General features: G+C 41.9%; 1 protein-coding gene and 1 long non-coding RNA gene across 7 annotated transcripts; one reads left to right on the top strand and one right to left on the bottom strand.

Annotated features, from left to right (window-relative positions):
- Positions 1 to 1,205: 1,205 nt before the first annotated feature.
- Positions 1,206 to 22,567, top strand: SALL2 (spalt like transcription factor 2). 4 transcript variants are annotated; one of them, XM_031955013.1, is made up of 3 exons: positions 1,206 to 1,465; positions 15,619 to 18,470; positions 18,942 to 22,567. In XM_031955013.1, the coding sequence occupies exons 1-3, from the start codon at positions 1,393 to 1,395 to the stop codon at positions 19,341 to 19,343; spliced, it is 3,327 nt and encodes a 1,108-aa protein (XP_031810873.1). In that variant the 5' UTR covers positions 1,206 to 1,392; the 3' UTR covers positions 19,344 to 22,567. The 4 variants fall into 4 exon arrangements, with proteins under 4 accessions (XP_031810873.1, XP_031810874.1, XP_031810876.1 ...); XM_031955014.1 differs by lacking the exon at positions 1,206 to 1,465 and adding an exon at positions 1,493 to 1,573; XM_031955016.1 differs by lacking the exon at positions 1,206 to 1,465 and adding an exon at positions 13,067 to 13,127.
- Positions 3,639 to 14,742, bottom strand: LOC105749823. Of its 3 annotated transcripts, XR_004232344.1 has the most exons (4): positions 14,686 to 14,742; positions 13,943 to 14,518; positions 6,774 to 6,824; positions 3,639 to 4,490 (listed from the first exon to the last, which is right to left on the bottom strand). It is a non-coding gene; the product is annotated as an uncharacterized LOC105749823 (long non-coding RNA). The 3 variants fall into 3 exon arrangements; XR_001120714.3 differs by lacking the exon at positions 13,943 to 14,518 and having other exon boundaries at positions 3,641 to 4,490; XR_004232343.1 differs by lacking the exon at positions 14,686 to 14,742 and having other exon boundaries at positions 3,641 to 4,490; positions 13,943 to 14,675.
- Positions 22,568 to 24,833: the final 2,266 nt, after the last annotated feature.

Genomic DNA, 24,833 nt, shown 5'->3' with positions numbered 1-24,833 from the left:
CGTATTGGAATTATGAGTAACCATCTAGTTAGAGAGCTCCTACCCATAAAGGAATCTTCTCCTATAATTTCTCCAACAAATAATATTCTTTGAATGTCTGAATACTTGCAGTGATGGAGAACTTACTACTTCAAGGAGGGCCCATTTCATCACTATTCAGTTATGTTGGTAGAAAGTCCTTTATATTTAGTCAAAATCTTGCTCCTGTAACTTCTACCTATTGATCCTGTCTTCTGGAGTTATACAGAATAAGTCTACACCATCTTCCATATTATTGCTCTTATAATCCAGGAATACAGGCAGTCTATGTAGTGAGGAAAAATCTACACACCTACATATTTCAAATGTTTCTACATGTCTATCACTTATTTCCCTTGGTGAAATTACCTGTGGACCTTGTTGTGACAATTACTGTTTTTTCTAAGTCTCTAAATTCTCTTGAGAGATTCTTTTTACTCTCAATTAATGCAACTGACTTCTATCTTCATCCACTTTCAAAATTTCATAAAGTTCCCACCCCTAGAAATAGCCATATTATAAGGCTAGACTAGGGTGACTACTATTCAGCCACAATGCAACTCTCAATTTAGGATTCCTCACAGAACCAAAATGCACAGGGAAGATCTCAGAGAAAGAGTTACTGAGGCAAAAAGCCAGGGAAAGTACTCAGAGTGGACATCATGAAGAGAGGAGGACACAGAAGCCCTCCTAGAGAGGAATGGGTTAAATCCTTTCCACTGCAGTACAAAAGAAAAGAGTGTGCGGAAAGATTAGGATTTTTGCTTTTACAATAGGAGCTGCTGAAGCCTGGGGAAGAAGCAGAAGAAAAAAAGGGGGCGTCTCCCCTTTAAAGACTTGAGAGGAGTGAGAGCAAGGGAGAGACAGAGAGAGAGAGAGGGAGAGAGGGAGGAGAGAGAGATTGAGAGAGGAGAGAAGAGAGGAGAACAGAGGAGAGAAGAGGAGAAGAGAGAAGAGAAGAAGAGAGGAGAGGAGAGAAGAAAAGAGGAGAGGGGAGGGGAGGGGAGGGGAGGAGAGGAGAGAGAAAAAGAGTAAAGAGATTGAGTGAGTGGAGAGAGAAAGAAAAGAGAGTAAAGAGATTGAGTGAGTGGGAGGAGGGGAGAGAAGAAAGAGGGGGAGAGAGGGGGGCAGAGAGGAGGGAGGGAGGGAGGGAGAGAGGGGAGAGAGAGAGAGAGAGAGAGAGAGAGAGAGAGAGAGAGAGAGAGAAAGAGAGTCAATTTATCTTTGTAGAGGAAGAACCTCTGTTTTAGAGTGACCTGCTCTGGGAGAGGCATCCACTGGCTCCAGACCAAATTGGGAGACAGGACCAAGTCACCCTTATTGAAACTAAGTGAACGGTCGCCCCTCCCTTCCCCACCTCTCTCTGGCCTGGGCATGTCTCGAAGAAAGCAACGGAAACCCCAACAGTTAATCTCGGACTGCGACGGTTCCACCGCTTCTGAGAACGGTGGGTGTCCCAGGGAAAGATGAGAAGGGGGACCAAGCTCAGAAAAGCAGGCTAGCAGCTGGGGGAGAGCACCTGGGAGGTGGGCAGAGGTTGACATCCAGTAACAAGGTAAGAGAAACCTGGTCATTTATGATAAGAACAGGAGTTAAGAAATAAGGCTGGTGGGTTTCTGGGGGTAACCTGGGGTTGGGAGTGGGCCCCCTCAGCTTTCCTTGAGGTTGCTTCTCTTTTTGTTTTCCTGTTGTTTGTCTCTTGATGAAAATGGAGTTTCCAAACTGGCTCTGTCTCCCCCACCCAAAGAGTTTCCCTTCATGTCCCCTGTGCTGGCTGGTCTTTGTGCCGTTGCTAAGTAACGTCCTCAGACCTGAAGACTGTCTCTTAGGGGTGGGATTTTTTCCCCCTTTCTTTATGGGGAGTTGGGTTGCAGGAGAATGAGTTGGATAAAAACGTGCGTGTTCCCCTGAGAGGGAGGAGAAAAAAAGTTTCTCATTGTTGAGTTGAGAAGAGATCAGAAGGACTCCCCCAAGGGAGAGTGCCTATCTATGACAGTGGGAATCAGACCTGGCTTTTGGTGTGTATCTGTGTCACTCGGGGTGGATGTTAGAGGAGGTCAGTCAGAGTAAGTGGTTTAGACTTGTGCAACAGGGTTTCAGAAGAGCCTGGACAGGAAAAGTGGGGGATTTTGCAAATCTAGTTGCTGATGTAGTTTATGGAAAAGTGAATATGGATATGTGTATATTATCACATTAGCCACAATTATAGAAAAACCAAACAAACTTTGATTTGGGAAAATATTTTCTGTTAAATAACTAAGAGTTTTTGTTTTACATCTTTTCTGTATTCTTCCAATACTCCTATGGGCAGGGGCAACTATTACTATTTCTACTTTATGAATAGAGAATTAAGTTCAACAGATATTTGTTGGGGGCCTACTATGTGCAAGGCATTATACCATCTACCAGAGAGATTATAATTCTCAATCACACAATAGGACAAGATGCTGCTGTCCTAACTTCCTATTCCAATGTTCACTACATCAAAATTTACTAAAATATTTAGTGGGAAGAACTGATGTTTGGTTTTCAAGATCTCTCTGATGACTTACTGAAATCATGAAAGAATCTGGTGTTTTGGCCCAAAAGTCATTTATGGCAACCATTATGACACAATACAAGAGGGAAATTTATCAAGAACAGAACTCAGGAACTCTGGTGAGTTTGGCTTGAGTTTATAAGATGGACTCCATGGGGGAAAAAAGTCTCCTGGAACACTATTTAGTGAAGAATTGAGTCTGAAAAACCCTGGCACTATTCACAGGTTAAACTCCCCTCCCCTCCATGCTAGCTAAAAGACCTAGGGGTCACACAGATCAGTTCACAGTGGGCTTCTGAGTGTGGAACAGCCTTCCTTGGCAGACAGATTGTGGTTTGAGTGAACTGAATTTTTTCAGGCTCTTATGGAAGGCCCAATTCAGATGTTCCAAAATTTCCTAGAATCCTGCTGTGTCCGTATTTAGTAGTAGAGTGGTTATGGCTTCCTACCAATCCTACGCCAAATTAGTCCTTCATAGTGCTGCTTCTAGGCAGGTTGTTTTTTCCCTATGCTCTACAGGAGACCTCCCTGGGAGGATAGGAATCATTTCACAGCCCAGCTCCCCTGCTGGTTCAATAGTGGAGCGATGCTGAACCCCTGGAGTCAACCATAGCCCTCCTTCTCACATCTAACTCACTCTCAGTACCAAACAGCTCAAGGAAAAACCACTATTACCAAAAAGCGTCATAAAGAAGTCTCCAGTGACTACCCAGCGTGGAACTTTTAGCTCTTTCCAGTTGTTTCATTCAATACACCTTGGATATTGAGAATGTGTAGGTGATGTCACATAAAGCATCACTACAAGGTATGAAATAGGAAATAACTCCATTCTTAGTGTTGTCTTTGATTAAGAAAAGCCCAGAAATACAAAGTCAGACAGACTAAAGAGAAGGGAAGGGATTGCACCAAATTACTGCAATTTATCTAAGTGCTTTCTCTTCAGAATCACCTAAACATGAACAACTGACTGCTCAGTAACACAATAAATAGAGGGCTGGGTCTAGAATCAGGAAGACCAGAGTTCAAATGTGACCTCAGACCCTAGTTATGTGAATCTGGCAAGTCATTTGACTTCCACTTTACTTAATTTTCTCATTTGTAAAATGGGGATAATAATAGCACCTAGTTTACAAGGTTATTGTTAAGAATGAGAGAATTGTAAAGCCCTTAGCATGGTATGCTACACTTGATAAATACATGATAAAACACTGCATAAATGTTAGCTATGGTCATTATTATTTATTGATACTGTGTTATTGATACTGATAAAGTTTACAAAAGGTTTTTTTTTTTCTTATATTTTATAGAGGTAAATCCTGTGAATTCTGCTTTCCAAATAAATTTTAAAGAAGGGGTCATGAGCAGCTTGCATAAAATAGATCAAGCAGTTTTCAATGGTGCCAGATCACCAGACCAAGTTCCACAGAATTCTGGACTCTTGTTGCTTAATTTTCTTCTCCATCACAAGAAAAGTTCTGAATTCTTGTTACTTTACAAGACACAGGGCAAGTGCCTGGTTTTCCTATGATGTGCTCCAACCCTGCACACAGATCTTACTCAGAAGAATCCAATTCTCTCTGAAAGAATCCAAATGGCCCTTTGCCCTAGAATAATGCTGCATAGATTTTCCTGGGTTCTCCCTAAATGCAGTGGATGCCTTTGCATTTCATATTATCATCAGGATTTAGTTTACTATCTCCACAGATTCTGCCCACAACATCAAGCAAGGGCCAGACAGAAACAGAAAATCTAAATTCCAGGTTTAGGCAGAACAGATAGATTTGAAAGGGAGGGGAGGGGAGGAAGGGAAACAGGTTTTGGCCATAACACAGGAAGTAGCATGGTGCAATGGGAAGAACAATGAATTGGGATCTGCCATGAAATAACAGGGTGATCTTGAGAAATTACTTTCTTTCTCTGGTCCAGTTTCTTCCTGTAAAATAAAGGATGAGACAAAATTATTTCTAAGACCACTTCCAATTAAATATATATATTATATTTATTAACATATAGACACAGTATATATAATAGAGAGATAAGACTGAGAAGATAGAAAAACAAGAAATAGGGACAGCTAGGTGGGGCAGTGGATAGAGCACCAGCCCTGGAATCAGGAGGACCTGAGTTCAAATTTGACCTCAGACACATTTCTTCCTGGCTGTGTGACCCTGGGCAAGTCACTTAATCCCAATTGCCTCAGCAAAAAAAAAAAAAAAGAAAGAAAAGAAAAACAATATATAGATTGCTATGAGAGAGAGATCAGGGTATCCCAAAGTTTAATGTCATTTTAAAGTTATTAAACTATTGGAAAATTGTGTCATTAAAGCTTAAAATGACATTAAGGTTTTTAGGACACCCTGCATATATTACATATGTATATTGATCTTAATAGGTAACTATTATATAGTGCTTTATGTTTTGCAATGTTAGCTCAGTCTCCTCCTTGTGTTATATAGTAAGGACTTCTTTATATTTATATGATTTTGAGGCTGTTAATTTTAGAATACTAATTTTTCCTTCCATCTTTTTTTCTCTCCCCAGTAACTTCTTTCCCCTAATGACATTTTCTAGCTTTATGAAAGCCTTTGTAAATCCCAAAACAATTTGAGAAATACCTAGTCTTTTGACATACATGTGAAATTCTTGTCCTGCGAGTAAACATCAAGAAAGCATTTTTAGTGTGTTATTGGGAACATGGATTTTATCCTAGTTCTTTTTGTTTCCCATCAAGCTCTGATTTTCAAATCCTAGAGCCTTGCCCATATCATCTAATATCTTGGGGAAGTAAGAATTTTGTGGAGAGGCATTCTTCTACCCTTTCTTTTGCCCAAAAGTTCCTGCTCAAGGCACCAACCAAAAATAGTAAATGTTGCACATCGAGGATGAAAGTGAAATAGCTCACTATGGTGAAACTTCAGAGAAGAGATCTGCTTTTAAACTAGAAATCTGCATTAGAAAATCTAAGGGATGAAACTGGAGGGAGGTGGGGTAAGGAGTATAAAATAATACAACTGAGAAAGAACCAGAAATCCAGTTATTTAGTGAGAGAGAGAACAAACAGGATAACAACTAAGATACCTAGAGGTAACATGTACCACACATTCAGAAAGGGAAAATATACAAAAATCAGTGTTGACAGCTTTATTTGTTTTATTTTCTAAAGGAAAAATATTTTCTAATTATTCAATTCTAAGGACCTAACCTAATGATTAGAAATATCATAAATCATAGAATTCACAAGCTCAGAGCACACTGATTCTATTTCCCTAACCCTACCTCACAGCCTCCTTCTCTCAACCATTATTCCACAAATGGATAATCTGAGAGATTCCTCCCAGAGAGAGGAATGGACTTGAGATAATATACCCCAGAACTAGTGGATTAATGGCAATGGCAGAGCTGGCACAAAGACTCAAGTCTGCTGAATAGAAACTTAGTGGAAAAACATCCCATCATGGATGGTCATGGACTTGGAGTCATGGTAAGTCACACTAACAAACTATGTGACTTGGGACCAAACATTTCTTCTTTCTGGGGCTCAATATTTTCAATAGAAAAATAAAGGGGTTAGATTAGGTGATCCGTAAAGATGCTATCAAACCCCATTATAGGTTCTGATAGCTTATGTTTCTTTAACTCTGGCTAGATCACAACTGCCTCCAAGTGCCAGAATAAACTAGAAATAGTCCTATATTCTGAGGAGAGTATCAAGTCTTCCTGCCAAAAAGGCATTTTTTTAAAAGCACAGTTTTGTATGTAATCAAAAGTGTGATGATCCTGAGAATTACAATATTGTATAATGTTAGTTTAGAAAAGATTCTAAAGATAGATATGTATTTTTTTTCCATCAGGATAAGGGTAGGAATGGCTTTTTCTAATCTGTGACTCCAAATTGTTATAGTTATTGATTGTGGCAGATGGGGGAGAGAGAAAAACAGAGAGAGAAATTAAGGAAGTGAGAGGAAGCTATGCTTCTGAAGGACAAAAAGTTGTAGAAGCTACCTGTTCGGTATAAGATTTATTCTGTATAAGCTTAATATGTGATGTGATTTCAAGAGCCTTAAAATTGTTCCCCTAGTACCACACCCCCCCCCAAAAAAATCCCCTACTTACTGATTGCTGTTTGAAATTCCTTTAACCTTGGTACAATTAGAGATAAGTAAGGCTTTAAGTACAAATACAACTGAAAAAGGTGACCCATGGTTTAAATACTCACCAAAGTGTAAACGGCTGAGATCTTTTTTCCAAGGTCTTTAGCTTGGAAGAGCTAAAGGGAGAGAAGAGCAAAGGTCATTGAGTCCTTGTCTTGGCGGGAGGGTAAGGGAAGATAGGAATGGGAAGAGAGGAAGAAGGGAAATTGGGGGTGCTGAAAACTACCTATGACTTCATATTTTTTACTTCATAATTTTGACAGGGGATCCAATTATTTATTGTTTTTTCTCTCCAAGTTTCCTTTATTATTTCTTTAGAAGTTTGTGGGTAGGTTCTCCTACATTTCCCACCAGGCATAAAGAGTTTCTGAGGTCCCATCTCACCTTTCCTTCTCTCCTAACATTCTCATCTAAACTCAAAACAGCAGATGAATGGGGGTGAGCATAGTTAAAGAGCCAAAAAGGAACCTTTTAGGTTCCTTTCTAAATTAAAATGTGATTTCTAGGTTCTAATGCTAGTTATTTCTTTTTCCACATAACCCAGAGTGACTTTTTTCACCTTATCTGTTAAATAGGGATACCATCTGGTTTTAACTTATTTGTGTTTGGGTTTCCATTAGTGTCTGTTTGGCTAAACCGAGGCCCCTCAGGGAAAAAAAGTTCCTATCCACCCCAACCCCCCAGCTCCAAAATGCTGGGAAATAGTGTTTCTCTTTACAAGAAGCTGTTGATCCATCACCTTTCACCACAGGCTAAATTTACCTTAAAGAAGAACACAGATCAACTTACGGATCAGAAAGCAAGTTGAGTTAAAAAGTAAGAAAGGGGACAGTGTTTCCCTGGAGAAGATGAAAAGAAAAGGGTTTCTTTTTTGTCAGAAGACTTGGCAAAAACAGCAACCTGAGATCAAATATTCAATGCTAATTAACAAACGCTCAGTAGAGGGCCTCCATCTGACTTCCTTTCCTTTACTGACTATAAAGAGCAAATGACAGGTGGTGGCCACATAAGGCAATTTCTCTCATTTTAGCAAAGGAGGGCAGGGTCATTATGCTTCAAAAAGCATCAGAGTGGCATTAGAAAACCTGAATTCTAGCTTTAGTTCCACTCAATTGCTGTGTGACCTTGAGGAAGACCCTTAACCTCTTAGAGCTTCAGTTTCTTCTGAAAAATGCAGTAGACTACTTATCCTTGGACTGAATTTCAGAATTGAATGAATCTTTTTTTTCCCCCCCATCAATATGGTTTTCTGGATTAACCATGGAATCAAAAGACTATAGCACCAATTAAGGGGATTCACCTTGAGCACATAAGTTTCGATAACTATCTGAAATCCTCTGAGCAAAAGCATTTGAATCAGATGGGCTTGATCAAGAAACTTGTATTCTAGTTCCCTGTCTGCCATAAACTTAACTGTGTGGCTATAGGCAAATCATTTTACCTTCTCAATTTCCCTGACTGTAAGAGGAGAGGATGGAAGTGGATAGAGTACTCTATAATCTTTACTTGTTGAGTTGTGTCTGATTTTCTGTGACCCATTTGGGGTTTTCTTGGCAAAGATACTGGAGTGGTTTGCTATTTCCTTTTCAGATCATTTTATGTATGAGGAAACTAAAACAAACAGGATTAAGTGACTTGTCCAAGGTCATGGAGCTAATAAGTGTCTAAAGCCAGATTTGAAATTAGGAAGATGATATTTATGAGTCCCAGCACTCCATATACTATACCACCTAGTTGTCCTCATGATCTCTAAGTCCCTTCCAATTCTAAAATCCCATGATTCTATGGCTTGAAAACAAAGCAACAAAACCCTATCATTCAAAGATCATGATGGGAAAGAGATTTGGTATCATTAATGAAACAGACAAAAAAGTAGGGCTTTACAACTCTGAACCTGAGTTTAAGTCCTACTGCTGATAAATACTGGCAAGTGGCTTAACCTCTCTGTGTTCTGGGTAATTCTTAAAAAGACTTGAATGAAGATGCTGACCTACACTGGTAAAGGGAGTTTCTTTACGCAGGAGTTCCAATGAAATCAGAAATGTGGTTCTTGTTCCCAGTAACAATTCCAAATCCATTGGGACTTCTAATAGAGACATGTCCTAAGTACTAGTCCCATCCAATTTTAAGGAAGCATTATGAAAAATAATACAACAATATTGTAATGATGTTCTGGTCTTTACACGTTAGTATGATCATTTTTATTGATCTGCCTACTAAATCAACAGTAAATTAGCTCTATGTCTCTAGGAGACAAGGAAAGCAAAAATGATCCCTGCCCTCAGAGAGCTCTCTTTCTAATGGAAAAAACAACATGTAAATAACTAGTCTCAGGAAAACCTGAAGGCAGGAAGAACTGAGTTCAAAATTTACCTCAGACACTACAAACTCTGTGACCACAGGCAAGTCTCTCAGCCTTAGTAAACTTGTTTCCTCATGTGTAAAATGGGGATAATAATAGTCTCTACCTCTCAGGGTCCTTGTAGGATTAAATGAAATAATATGTATAAAACATTTTTGCAAATCTTAAAGCACTATATAAGTGCTAGATATTACTATTATAAGATATAAACAGAGTAGGTAGAAGGTAATATGGGAGGGAAAGGCAACTAGTACTGGGAGTACTGGGAAAAGTCACCTGTAAAAGGTAGGATTTGAGCTGAGTCTTAAAAGGAAACAAAAAGACAGAAGTATGTTACCACACATGTATATACTTCAGTGTATAGAAGATTTATAATTTCCTAGATGTGAGTACTCCCTCCATCTAGACAGGTTGCAAACCCTATGTGATTCAATAAACTGTTACAATTAGCATTTTATATTTCTAATTTATCTCCCTCAGGGCTCCCCTCCCTCCTCTCTCCCCCTCTTCCCCTTCCTGCCCCCCACCCCCCATATCTATCACCCACACAGGCAGACCAAACATCCTTTCTAAAAACACAGGTATGAGCATATCACTATCCTATTCCACAATCTGGGGTGGATCCTCATTGCTCCTAGGTCAATAACAACTTCTCAGTTTAGCGATTAAAGAGCTCCTTTTCAGACTTAGGTCCCATAATTCTCTTTTGCACTTTCTACATTCTGTGCAAACTGGCCTCCTTTGCTGTTTCTGAATTGGGCTTTCCTAACTTTATGCCTTTCCATTTTCATGGCATGCATTTCTTCAATTGTGCCTGTGAGTGAAACAACAATAGTCACCTACCCCCAAAAAATCATTTTCCTCACCCCAGGGAGCATCTTCAAAATTTCCACAATATTTGGTCTATATCAACAAGACTTTTCCTCAGATATAGCCTCTTGAAAACCCAGGATCACTCTCCATACCACAACAAAGCATAGAACTTTTATGAAGATTACTTATCACATAAGCCCCCAAATTCATGATGCTCAACACTGAAAATAACATTTATATGTTTTATGTATATCTCACTGAAGATTTTTTCTTTTCTTATCCTATTTTCACTCCTCTCTATATCTGTCATCTGAAGAACAATCTAGCCAAGATTACTCTCTAAGTGAAGTTTTTTGTGCAGTCACTCACAATATACTTTTGCTTATTTTTTTAAGAATAAATTTCTTTACTTTAAACAATCTGTTTCTCCCATTGTCCTTTCCCATTTAACAGATAAAACAAAACATGTCATCATAAACATGCATAACCTAGCCAAACAAAATTTCACACTATGACTCTGCATGATCTCTGCATTTTAAGTTTATCACTTCTCTAATAGGAGATGGGGAAATAGGGCAAAGGATGCAGTGAAGGGAGCTGGTGTTTCATCTTCAGGCCTCTGGATTCATGGTTTATCATTACATTGATCAGAATTTCTTTTATCTTTCAAAGTGTTTTTTCTCTACAGTAGTGTTGTCATTGTATAAACTGTTATAGTAGAATAATGTTTTCTAATACAAAAGAAATTAATGATACTGAAATAGTTAACAATTTTTTTTCCTAAATGAATAGACACCAGGTTATAAACCCTGCTCTAAAACATGAAAGGGTTTGCAGTCTACTTCTGTGAAAAGAACATGCACACTAAATAAATCATGTGTCTTTTGAAACAGTAAAATGTCTCATTTTAGCTTCCAATATTTCTTTTGAGGTAGAACAACTATTATCTCCGCTTAATGAGTAAATTGTGACAACTATTATTATCTCTATTTAATAACTAACTCAGGGATAAAGTAACATGAATAAAATCATACTCAAAAATTTAATTCAACAAACACTTATTAAATGCCAACTACTTAGGTTACAAAGATAAAAAAATAATTCAATTTCTGTTCTCAAAAAACTGACATTTTGCTTGAATTGGGAAAGAGGGATGGGAAGAGAGAATATGTTAATGATTTAATCTATGTTCAACCAGATCTATGCCACCGATATCTGGTAAAATGGCAATCTATCATAGACCAGCCTTTGAAAGTTACCCAAGGCTCAGAGAGGCTACACAAGCCACGTAGCTTGTAAAGGGAAACATTTGTCACCATACTACAGCAGAGGTGACAAGATATAGGTGGGGAGGGACACATTTATCAATAAATATGAAACCAGGTAGAGGGTAAATGAAATAAAAAAAAAAAAAAGGGAGGAGAGGGGGGTTGTCAGACAAAGACAAACTCCATTAGGAAACTAATTTGAGCTTTGAATAAAGTATTCTGAAAGATGATGTTGGAGTACCTGTATGGTCCAGGCACTGGGGTTGACCTAGGCAAATGCGTAGAAGCACGAATGAGATTTCTAGTGAAGAGAACTGCTTCTTTATCTTAGTTGCAATTCAGCTTTCAGAATCTCTGAGATCATTCCCATTTCCTCCTCTAAATTTCTTTCTAAAACAGATTCTTAACCTTTTTGTATCATGGACCCTTTTGTCAAAGCCTACTGAATCTTTCTTCAGAATATAATAGGTTGCTTACATCCATAATTGAAAGAAATAAAAAATTTCATTTAGAGGTTAGTGAGAATAGAGACATTTTTTTTCCATCCATGTTCATATACCCACTAAAATTTATTCATAGATGTCTTGGGAGTCTGTGCCTGCCAATTTAAAAACTCCTGTCCTGCCCTGGATTACAGCAAGATGTTTAAGGGGCTCTTCAGAAAAAATGGGTCTATTGAAACCAGGTGCAAATAAACTAGACCAAGATTAATAACCAAGGTACCTGCCCTTAATTAGGGTTGGTTCCCAAAAAAGCAATCTGGATCAGGATTTAGGCTCCTTACACAATAGGTGTGAAATGTCTCAAGGAGAAAGTTGCAGGAAGTAAAGGAAGAAACTGGTTAATTTTGGAGGCAACTAGCTTCAGGAATTGTGCAAAGCCATTGGCCACCTTTGTCCATTACTTCATCCTTCAGGGTGGGAGGTGCCATAATTCTAAAAAAAACCCACTGTTTCCATTATTCCTATCTTTCAATTTTTGTGGTCTGTTATAGATCTTTTAAGGGTGAGATCTACCCTCAGTAATTTTTTTTTTTTTTTTTTTTTTTAGTAATCAAGTACTGTTCCGGGGGGGAAAAAAGCAAAAAATAAACTCTTGTCCTAGAGAGAGCGCAAAGGTATAATTCTTCAGACATGTAGACTTGATGGTCGTTTCTTCTGCCAATGATTTTTTGTGCATTCTAGATTTTACCCAATTCCTGTCCCCCCAGATAGGATTCTCAGGAATTTCTCTACCACCTAAATCTATAGGATCTGCTTCTTCTCATCAATCAATCCTAAAGCTATATAATAAAGGATCTACCATCAGTTGTAGTAAAAATAGGAATCCTTAGCCAAAACTTTTGCCATTAACCCACCATGTCTTTGGTTACAACTGGCAAGTATGAAGTGTCCTGAGTAAAAGAAGCTATTTTTATTGTTCAGTGGAGGTTAGGAAGTTTAAACCTGTAACTGTCTGAAAGAGTATTGCAAGCTTGAGTGAAAACATAAGCAAAGGCATGGACATATTAAATAATGAAGCATATACAGGGGATGGCAAAAAGTTCAGTTTGACTGAAAGTTAGGATATGTATGGATGACTTATATAAGAAAAGATTGGAAAGGTACAATGTAACTAAACTGTAGAAAGCTTTGAATGCAAGAATAGTAGTTTAACTTGGTTCATTAGGCAACAGAAATTACAAGTCCATATCTATTCATAAAGCAAATAAATCTTATGCTGTATAAAGACTGTCACAGGGAGGGGAGAATGGCGACTAGATTTATTAGGAGGCTGTTGCAATAATCCAAGTGGATAGGAAATAGGGCCTGTGTGGGCGGGTGGTAGTGAGAATAGAGAGGAGGCAGATGAAATACATTACAGAAAGGCAGATGAAACCTATAAGAGAAGAAAAAACCCACAGGACTCAAAACTGACTGGCTACGAGAAGTAGAAGAGGGAGTGATTCAAAGATAACACCACATTTTCTAACATTGGTAGGTAGATTATAGTGCTAATGACAGAAATAAGAAAAAAAAAAAAGGTTTCATGAAAAATATGAGCTTGGTTTGGAACTGGAGTTTGGAGTCCCAGGGGAAAATTCAGGTTCAAATATCCTGTTGCTCAGAAGGTCAAGCCTATAAAATGTAGAACTGAAAAGTATCTACATAGAGACACTATCTGAAGGTGAAGAGAGGGGCCTATGAATGCAATTGCTAACTAGGTAAGTATGGACAAAGGCTGAGGATCAAACATTGGAGGAACACTTTAAGGGGTTTGAAAAAGGACTTTATGTTTGGTGAGATCTTCAAGGAAATGCTACAAAAAGAATGTGACTTCACAAGGTATAACACAGTTGGTCTCAGAACTGAGATTTGAACATCTACCTTTTGACTCTTGGGGCAAGGTTCATAGTCATACAACTTACTGTCCATGCTGTAGAGCCCAGCTTCTTAAGTGTGGGTTTTAACTACATACTGAAAGTAAGGGTTGCAAAATCATGATTTGTTATCAGTAAATGTTTGATTTGTATACCTATTTTATATATCTATATAACTGGGGTAATGTAGAAATTTCTTGAGCGAAAATGGATTGTGAGTAGAAAAAGTTTAAAAAGCCTTGCTGTAGGCTGTAGAGGGTAATTTTTTTTCCCCCCAAGATAAATGATTTCTTAGATCCCTTCCAACTTGAAAATTTAATGATTCTAATAAGTTCCCTCTTGAAAGGTACTAGCAACTTCTAGAAACATAGGCAGAATGTATATCATGAAACACAGAATTCAGGAATCACATAATCCAGCCAAATCACTTACTTGGTCCTTCTGCATTCTTTGCCTTCTGTTGTTTTTTTATTGTCCAAAGAGAGAAATCTGCCCTGCCGTTTCTCAGAACCATTTCCAGATCAAAGCCTTTCCTCTCAATAATTATCTTAATATTTTCCCAGGCCCAAGAATAAAAACTAAAACTAAAAAGAATAAAACTATTGAATAGAAAGTTGCTTGTTCTTGAAACCTGGCTTAATTCAGGAAGTGGGCTTTTCCTGGGGGACCTACAGGATTTCTACACTCAGGTATTCTTTAGGGAGAAGACAGGGTGTTCACAAAGAGGAAGTAGCAGTGACCTAATGGCCCTGAAAAAATCTTAAAGTTCTACCATAAGGGGAAAGCTAACCATCATTCTTTGTGAAAACAGTCTACCATGGGAAAACATTAATGGAGTATATAAATTTGTTTTCACCAGAGATTTCTGGAGGAAAAAAGTAATCAAGTCCAGGCCTTCCTGGTCCATAAGATCCTTTCTTGAAAGAAAATATCAGTTCATGGAAGTCCTTTAATAATAAGTAAGGCTTTGTCCAAATGTGTTCTGTAGTCTTGTGGTCAGGTCATTACCTAGAAAAGGAAGGTAAGGAGGTGTGGATGACCAGCCCTGGAAGAAGGAAAGGGTCTAATCTTAGTATAGCCCCTAATCATGGGGACACTCTTAATTTGCTGGCTGGGCTCAAGACCCTCACAAGGATGCTCTCCTCCGACCTCCCCTTCTCCCCCTGTGCTCTTACCTCTAAAAGCTCTGACCCCTCCTTCCTCGCGCCTCTTCTCCCCAGAGGCTCCTCCCCTCTCCCCTTTCCCTGCATTCTCCCTAAGCAGCTCCTCCTCCTCCTCCTCTTCTTCTTGCTCCGCCTTCCCTTCCCTGCTTGTCTCCCCCGCTCCCCTTGCTCCTCCCCGCCCCCCTCGCCGTAGCTGCTTCGCTGCTGCCGAGCTCCATCTCTGCAGTCAAGACGCCTGGGTGCAGAGGCTGCCGCAGCTCTCGCGGCCGCTGCCACCTCCTCCCCTCCCCCACTCCCATCCCCATTGTCCCCCCAATTCCTGCACCCCCACCATGGCGCACGAGGCCGGGAGGAGCTCTCGTCCAGGGGGACCCTGTGGCGAACTGCGGGCTGAGCCCAGAGGTGCGGTAGGAGCTGGGGCCTGGGGAGGGGGTTAAAAGGAAAGGAAGGGAATGGGCGGGGGAGGGAGGAAAGGGGAGGACTAGATAATGTTTGCCAGAGGAGGGGGTTTACGATCTGAGGGGAGCTCAATGTCCAGCTCCCTTAGGCCACTGCCCCGCCTCTCTTTTCTTCCCCCACTTCCCTCCCCCGTAGCTCCTTCCACCCTTTCCCTCCCCTCCTTCCACCACCTAACTGCGGAGATAACGCTGCCCCCTCCCCCACCTCCTGGCGCCTCTGAGGAAGGATGTATGGGGTATCTCTTGCATGACTGTAGCCATGGGGTGGTCTGTACTGGCGGGATGGTAATCCTAGTATATACTCCCTGTCAGGTGGGGGGAGTGGGGGCGGGGGCGGTGCTCGGACTACTCTTTTGCCTGCCCAATCCTCCAGCACTCCCGCCCCCCCCCCCAGCTGTGTTGAATGGGTTGTTAATCACAGCCTCTTGTCTTTCTTCTTCTCTCACCCATCCTTACTCCCTCCCCAATCTCCTTTTCCAATTTTCAGGTGACACTGGCGACGAGGACCAGCCCCAAGTCTGTGCCAAGTGTTGTGCCCAGTTCACTGATCCAACTGAGTTCCTCACTCATCAGAATACGTGTTGTACTGAACCCCCAGTAATGGTCATCCTCGGGAGCCAAGAGAATTCTAGGTCAAACTCCTCCTCCTCCTCTTCTGAAGCTCGACCAGAAGGCCAAGACAGCCCTCAGATTATGGATACAGAACACAGCAATCCACCTGATCCCGGGCCCTCGGTACCCACAGATACCAGCTGGGGGCCAGAACGGGGCCGAGAAGAATCTTCAGACCACTTTCTCATCACCACCACAGGAGCTACTTCAGCTGGTGGTGGTGGGGGCCTGATTTTGGCCAGCCCCAAGCTGGGAGCAACCCCTTTAGCTTCCGAGTCTACCCCTGCACCTCCTCCACCACCACCTCCTCCCCCTCCTCCTGGAGCAGGTAGTGGTCATTTGAACATCCCCTTGATACTTGAGGAACTCCGGGTCCTGCAGCAGAGACAGATCCATCAAATGCAGATGACAGAGCAGATCTGCCGTCAAGTGCTCCTGCTGGGTTCCTTGGGTCAATCAGTGGGTGCTACTGCCAGTCCCTCAGAACTACCTGGTACAGGTGCAACTACATCTTCCAAGACCCTGCTACCCCTCTTCAGTCCCATCAAGCCTGGCCAAGCAAGTAAAACACTTACACCATCTTCTTCCTCTTCCTCCTCTTCCACCTCTGGGACAGAAGTACCTAAGCCAGCCTTCTTCCACCTTTATCACCCACTGGGGACACAGCACCCCTTTTCTAGCAGCACGGTGGGGCGAAGCCACAAAACCACCCCTACTCCAAACCCTTCCCCAGCACTGCCAGGCACCACCGACCAATTGATCACCTCTCCCCACCTGGCATTCCCTGGTACCACAGGATTGCTGGCAGCGCAGTGCTTGGGGGCAGCCCGGGGCTTGGAAGCAGCATCTTCCCCAGGTCTTCTGAAACCGAAGAATGGGAGTGGTGAGCTGGGCTATGGAGAAGTGATGGGCCCTTTAGAGAAGCCTGGTGGGCGACACAAGTGCCGCTTCTGTGCCAAGGTATTTGGTAGTGACAGTGCCCTACAGATCCACCTTCGCTCTCACACGGGTGAGAGACCTTACAAATGCAACGTCTGTGGCAACCGCTTCACCACCAGAGGCAATCTAAAGGTCCATTTCCACCGCCACCGAGAAAAGTACCCTCATGTACAAATGAACCCACACCCAGTACCAGAACACCTGGACTACGTCATTACAGGTAGTGGTCTCCCCTATGGTATGTCCGTGCCTCCAGAGAAGGCTGAGGAGGAAGCTACTTCAGGGGGTGCTGAACGTAAGCCACTGTCAGCTTCAGCCACAGCACTCACTGCCACGGAGAGCCTAACCCTGCTCTCCACCTCTGCAGGCACGGCCACAGCTCCAGGGCTCCCAGCCTTTAACAAGTTTGTGCTCATGAAGGCAGTGGAACCAAAAAACAAAGCAGATGAGAACACCCCACCTGGAAGTGAAGGCTCAGCTGTTGCTGGAGGAGCAGAAACTGGTACGGCAACTAGGATGCAACTGAGTAAACTAGTAACATCTTTACCTAGCTGGGCCCTGCTGACCAACCATTTCAAGAGCACTGGTGGCTTCCCTTTCCCATATGTGCTAGAACCCTTGGGGGCTTCCCCTTCAGAGACCTCCAAGTTGCAGCAATTGGTGGAAAAGATTGATGGCCAGGGAGCTGTCGGGGCCGTCTCGACTGCCTCAGGGGCCTCTACCACCTCTGCCCCTGCAGTGTCTTCTTCATCCTCCTCAGGCCCCAACCAGTGTGTTATCTGCCTTCGAGTGCTGAGTTGTCCCCGAGCCTTACGACTCCATTATGGGCAGCACGGCGGGGAGAGACCCTTCAAATGCAAAGTGTGTGGTAGGGCCTTCTCTACTCGGGGCAATCTTCGGGCCCACTTTGTAGGTCATAAAGCTAGTCCAGCTGCCCGGGCCCAAAACTCTTGCCCCATTTGCCAGAAGAAGTTCACTAATGCTGTCACTCTGCAGCAGCATGTCCGTATGCACCTGGGTGGGCAGATCCCCAATGGGGGCACCATGCTGCCTGAAGGTGGGGTAGCTACAAAGGAAAGCGGAGCCGAACAGCCTTCGCCACAAGTGGCAGGAGTCTTCTCACAGCAGCAGCAGCAGCAGCCACCGCCACCACAGCAGCAGGGATCCCCAGAGGAGGAACTGTCTGAAGAAGAGGAGGAGGAGGAAGAAGAAGAGGAGGAAGATATAACAGATGAGGATTCCTTGGCAGGGAGGGGCTCAGAGAGTGGTGGTGAGAAGGCTGTTTCCATGAGGGGGGATTCAGAAGAAGCATCTGGTCCAGAGGATGAGGCAGCAATCTCAACAGCAGCAGCATCTGGAAAGGAGATGGACAGTGGTGAGAATCTGGCCCAACAACCTTCCCTGCCTTTAGTTGGCAACCTGGAGGAACCTCAGCCCACAGAGCATGGAAGCAGTGAACCTACAGGAGGCATTGAGGGGGATGGACAAGCAGAGGGGAATAGCAGCCCAACTTCATTGCTCTCTCCAGAAGGAGAAGTAGTCAGTGCTGTCATAGCAGAGGGACAAGGCATGCAGGAGGCCAGAAGGAAAGAGCATGGGGAGAGCATGAGCAGCAGCAGTAAGAGGTCCTGTGGTGTATGTGGCCAGTCCTGTCCCAGCCAGGCAGCCCTGGAGGAGCATCACAAGGCCCACAGCAAGGAAGGCTCACTCTTCACCTGCAGCATCTGCAAGCAGGGCTTCCCTGAGCGGGCCACCCTCAAGAAGCACATGCTGCTGGCACACCATCAGGTACAGCCCTTTGCCCCCCATGGTCCTCAGAATGTACCTTCACTCGCCCTGGCCCCAGGCCATTCAGCCTCAATCTCTACACCAGGCTTCTGTCCTTTTGGTAGGAAAGATGACCCTGCAATCCAGTGAACCCTCTAATTGTACCTACTGCTTCCTGAACCAAGGAGCAGAGGGTGGGGGCTCCATAGAAGAACCCTTATGATTTTACCTGCCCCTTTATATCATTGTCAGTAACACATGGGGCTCCCTAATATAATTATATCCCCAAAGATCCTCTCCAGCCCCCCTATGCATAGGAGATCGTGGTATCCGCAGGGGACAGTCCCCTGTGGAATTTTTCATTCACCCTTCTACCCTTGTGAGAAACACAGTTCTCTAGAAGGCCTTCTATTCCCCAAGGGGAACCCTCTCTAGCTTCTTCAGGGGTGAACCTTCCCTCTCCTCTCTTCCTTTCCCTTTCCCTCCTGGCAGGTGCACCTGAGCACCCACGTTTGGAATTGCAGCCCAGCCCAAAGGGGCCGGCATCTGTCCCTGGAGGGCCCCATGCCCCTCCTCTCTGGTGGCCGGGTCAAGCTACAGGACTTCCTGCCCCAGGACGTCCCTGCCCAGTTGGTGGGGGTGGGCCCCCTATCTTTCTGGAACCAGTACACAGCTTTCCTGTCAAGTGGCCTGGCCTCTAAACCCCCGGGTTCCAGCTCCACCTCTGCCACCACTGCTGCCCTGGCAACACCTGCCCTGTTTGGTCCAGGAACTGTGTCTGGGAAGTCATCTCCAGCAGTAGGATCCAGCGAGGCCAAGAAGACCACCCCCCTCATATTCCAGCCTCCTGCATCCAAAACTGTACCTCAGAACCCAGGCAGAGAAGAGAAGTAACAAACTGCAGTGCCCCTCAACCCTATTCCAGAAGGTGCCAGCAGTTTGCAGTGGTTCGTGGCTTAGCACGGTGGGATGAGAAGACATGAAGGGCATGCTAACCCACAGGTCTCGAGAGCCACATTTCAGCAAAGCAGCCTGGTGGGTATGGCAGGACATATCAGCCTGCCTTCTCCTGACTGTGGCCTCACAGAGGCATTGGAGAATGGCAAGCTTCTCATCTTGAAGCTTTCCCAATGTAGGGTTTGGGGGTGCAAATTTGACTCATTTCTGGAAGGAGCAGTTTAGTTGAGGGTTTAGGGTGGGTGGTTCATATACAGGGACATGAGGGTAATAAGAAGAACATTGGACCTGATATGAACTCTTGTCATTCTGGATTTGGGATACGTATCTGAAGGAGGGAGTCTCAATCCAGATTGCATGGCTCTAGAGAATGTTTGACTATAGTAATGACACAAGGTGCAACAGTGCACAGAGGGCAGTGTAACAAGTCCCCTTAAACTGGTATGTTTCCAGTTTATTAGATTTCTCCCCTTCCCCTGGATCCCACTTTTCTCCTAATACCCTTCTTCTCTCTAAACTCTTCCTCTTCCCCATGGACCATGGACCAGGGCTTGTGTCTTCATCACTATCTGGCTGTCTCAGAGACCCAGACTTTGGAGACCAGCTCCTGGAGATGTATGCCCTTCTCCTTCCTCCTGTAACAGACGAGATGTAGTATTTACTCTTAACATAGGATCATGTGGAAACGACCTCCAGAAGAAGAGTAGTTATCAGGAGTCCTGCCATCGAGGGATGTGAATGGCAGCTTCTTCTTTAAAACTGTAGGCCCCAGAGATTCCTAACATAGTGAAATATGCAGGGCAGACAGGGGAGATATTAGTGTCTTTCTCTCTATCATTAAAGGTGTTTTGACCTGCATTTGTGTTGTTTGCTCCTTATAATTCAGATTGTTTAGCACAAGCAGTCTATGTGCCCTACCACTCACTGAACTTTCCCTCTCCCCTTCTGGTCTACAGTTCTTTGCCTGAATTGAGCATGTGGTATTAATGTTGCATATGTCCAATCTTAAAACTATTATAACTTCTAGAATAGGAATGTTCCCTCTCTCTATCTTAGCCTTAAAAGGTAGGAAATTTTCATTCCCTGTTCTTTCCCATCTCAGGTGTTTTCTTTGCCATTATACAAATCTAGGACCTTCTGACATTCTGTATGGAAAGGGGGCTATCTTATTACAGTTATCTGATTTATCCCCAAACCTCTAGTTGTTATTAGGTCAGCTAAAGGAGTCAAGAAGGTGAACTTGATTCTCTTATTTCTTGAAATAAAGAGATAGAAATAAAGAAACCAAAAAAACCTATGAAATTATGTGAAATAAATTAATGATTTATAAATAAGTGGCTTTACTCCTACTGCTTCCTCACAAAATAATGGGGTATCTCCAAGGCTATTGAGTGGGGTAGAGGGCAGAGGCACCTCATGGCCAGGATGAAGTAGATATTTTCTACCCCAGTCTCAGGGTAAAGTCCAAATTCTGATTTGGAGGAATTATTGAAACATTTTTTGACTTCATTGCCTTGCTTCACCAGAGAGAATCTCCAGGTCTCTAAGTGGGCATTTGAAGTATACTTCAGATTTAAGTAGGAGCTCCTGTTGTGAGGCCAGCTCCAAGACAAAGGGGAAGGAGGTGAGTAAATCTATTCTTTGCTTAAGCTCAGGCCTAAGCAATGAATAGGTATTGGATTCCAGTTGGCCTCACCGGAGCTGTATTATTTCCTTTTAAAAATACAACTGGTGAATGGAAAAGACCAGGAGTCCCATGAGGTCCAGAATAAGGAAATGGCTCCTGTCTCTTTAATTCCTGGCAAAGCTTTGTATGTCTCTTGTTCCTTTCCTCTTTCATTCTCTCTAAGGAAGGAGGTGGGTCAACAGCCCCTTCCATTCTCTCTGCTTTCCCCATTCCCATTGGTTACAGATAATGTTATTTAACTAATTAAACCTGACTTGCCCTCTGTTGAGGTGCCAGCTCTCATGGCAACAGCTGTCTGTGAGGCTTCTATTGATGGACACTTCCTTACTTCAGGTCAGTTTTAATCCCAGCAAAGCTCTCTTTCTGCTTCCCCACCCCCTCTCCCACTGTTCTATTTTACTTTTCTCCTCTGTTAGCTTCTTCATTCTTCAAGCCATTTTTCCCTTCACTCATTCTCTTCTTCCTTTCTATTCTATCTTCCCACCCTCTACTGTTATTTCAGCCCAGTCCTTTTCTATATCTTCAGCTTTACCTTATTCCTTCTCTCCATGAGTTATTTTCCTCACTTCCCCCTTCCAACTCCTTTCTCACAGTTTTTTTGTTTTTTTTTTAATCTAGTCAGCCCTTTGGAAAGTGTGTGTTCCCTAATTTAGTGACCTGGGTGAGTGAATGACTGAAACTTATAAAGCTTATATTGTTTCTTATCTATCCAGAGAATCTTTTTTAAAAAATCAAATAATCAGAATTAAAAATCAAAGTAATGATAGAGCATATAATGAAGAAACAGGGTTGTGTCTTTCAGATGGATATGTTTAAAAAGAAAAATAAAGACATATACTGTACTTGATATTGGCACAGTTGTAAAGAATTCTATATGCTACAGAATGGCAAAAATAAGATAGAGAATAGCTTCTGAGAAAAATGGAAAGAGCAGAAAACAATAAGACATTTCTAACCCCTTATTAGGGCACACCTACCCTGGTTCCTGTTGCTCCAGAAAGATATATATATTAATTCAGAAATGTGTTTCCATGGATTGAACTTCCCCTTTATATCCTACGCACTCTAGCATTCCCATCTTCAGGAAACAGCACAAAGCAATGAAAGAGTACTGAATTTGGCATTGGGGAACCTGAATTTTATGCCACTCCCTACCCATGTGATTTTCTTCTGTTTCTCATATGTACAACAAGGGTATTGGACTAGATGGCCTTTACCAACTCTTCAAATTCTAAATCTTTGCTCCTATGATGAGCATCTGCTCCAGATAAAATTGCCTCTTAAAGATTCCTCTTTCACCTAAAACTACTAAATCTTTGAAGAAAGATAAATCCCTAGTATTATATTTTCTCTTTTGATGAATCTATTACTGAGATTTCTTCCACCATCCACAAAAATTCCCTCCCTTAGAACATATTAGCTCTCATTGCCTTCTAGCCTTTGAATCAATCAATAAACATTTATTTAGCTCCTACCATGTGCCAGGTACTTTGCTAAGCACTGGGGACACAAAAAGAGGCAAACGGCAGATTTTGCCATTTAAAAGCTTACTATCAAATGGGGGAGACTATGCAAACAAATAGAAAACAAGATATATACAGGATAAAAAGGAAATAATTAACAGGGGAAATGTACTGGAATTAACAGCAGTTGGGGAAGGCTTTCCTGAAGATGGGGTTTTATTCGTGATTTAAAGGAAGCTAGGAGTTAATAATTGGAGTAGAAGATGCTAAGTGTTCCAAGCCTGGGAGACAGCCAGAGAGAACACCTGGAGCTGAGAGATGAAGTGTCTCATTTGCAGAACAGCCAGGAGGCCAATGATCAAAGAGTAAATTGAGGAGTAAGATACAAAAAGACTGGTAATGGGAGGGACTAGCCCATGTATGGTTTTGCATGTCAATAAAATGTGTTCTTAAATTCGATAGAAAATCACTGGAGTTTATTAAGGGGGTTGAAGGATTGACATGATTAGACTTGCATTTTACAAAAAAATCACTTTTTTTAGTAGCTGAATGGAGGATAGATTAATATCTATAAAATAGTGACAATAGCACCTACCTCCTAAAGTGATCATGCAGCTCAAATGAGATAATTTTTTAAAAGCACTTTGAAAACTTTCAAGTGCTATTATTATTTTCTTAAAAAAAAAAAAAAGTAAATGACCTGTGTCACTGTTGGCCATGCTTTTGAGAATCAGTAATATAAAAGAAGTAGGAAAGAAAAAAAGAATATATAGTACCAGAGAACTGATTGTATATCTGCTAAAGGTGAGAAAAGTAAAAGTTTAGTCTGTTGTTAGTTTGAGTGACCAAATGAATGAAGTAGAGGTAAAGATGGTAAAGGCGTAGCTAGGTGGCACAATGGATAAAACACTGGGACCTTGAGTCAGGAAAGAATCATTTTCCTGAAATCAAATCTGGCCTCAAATACCATCTGTCAGACTCTGGATGAGTCACTTAACCCTGTTTGCCTCGATTTCCTCATCTGTGAAATGATCTGGAGAAGAGAATCGTGAATCATTCATCTGTATCTCTGCCAAGAAAAGCCCAAATGGAATTAAGAAGAGTTGGATATGAGTGAAAAAAAAGATGAAAAGAGGAATAGAAGTGAATGGAGTATATCTTTGATTGCTTGGAGCAAATGGACATATTTCTTGGTCAGAAAAGGCCTGATATGAAATCTTTCATGATACCAAAAGAAGCAGCATGAATATGTGCTTTGAGGGAGTCAAAAGTCCAAATGATCGTGGGAAAATCACTTAACCTCTATGAGCCTCTGTTTTCATATATGTAAATAGGAATAGATTGGCTGTTAAGATTCCTTTCCAATTTTATATAATTCTAAAACCTCTGATTGTAATTTTACAATGAACTATTTTCAGCTAAATATACAAAAAAATCTGGTTTTCTTAGCTTATCCCACATCATCCTAAACTTTTAAAAAAAGTTGCATTTACTATTATCAACCATACAATTTTCCTATAACACATATAAATTCATATAAAATGGTAGAATGCAATTTCTCACTAGCAAGGAAAGATGTCCGTTTTAACTTTAGACCTTTGGGTCAGTTCCCCTTTCAGTATGGAAATTTCAACAAGAAGGAACAGATACCTTCCTCTTACCCTCCCCTCACCCCATTTCTATTTATTTATTTATTTATTCATTCATTTATTTATTTGTTTGTTTGTTTGTTTGTTTATTTATTTTGCTGAGGCAATTGGGGTTAAGTCACTTGACCAGGATCACACAGCTAGAAAGTGTTAACTGTCTGAGGTCACATTTGAACTCAAGTCTTCCTGACTTCAGGGCTAGTGCTCTATCCTCTGCACTACCTAGCTACCCCCTATTTATATATTTCAAAAGACATTTGCCCAACTAAGAAAAGTCACATCAGAGACTTTGATGGAACAAACTTTTCTTCCCAACATTTCTCACAAATTTTTTTGAAATTTCTCTCAAATTCTATGTCCCTTCCCTTCCAGTTAAATACCACTAACCATCCTTTAAGCCCTAATTATCTGATACCTAGACTACTGCAATACTTTAATTCATCAAATATCTAAGTTTCTTACCCTTTGCGAGATATGGTGCTTATTAATATACACAAAGAAAAATACAAAAGGAACTACTCTCAAGAAACTTGAAATCTAAAGGGCAGTAGGTAGAAAGGAAGAGGTTAGGGAGAAAGGAAATTTAAAAATAGCTATCATACAAGGAAGACTAGCAAGTTTCAAAGAG

The sequence above is a fragment of the Sarcophilus harrisii genome, chromosome 2 (genome assembly GCF_902635505.1).
Source record: "Sarcophilus harrisii chromosome 2, mSarHar1.11, whole genome shotgun sequence".
Lineage (NCBI taxonomy): Eukaryota > Metazoa > Chordata > Mammalia > Dasyuromorphia > Dasyuridae > Sarcophilus > Sarcophilus harrisii.
This window is presented reverse-complemented; position numbering and strand designations above follow the sequence as displayed.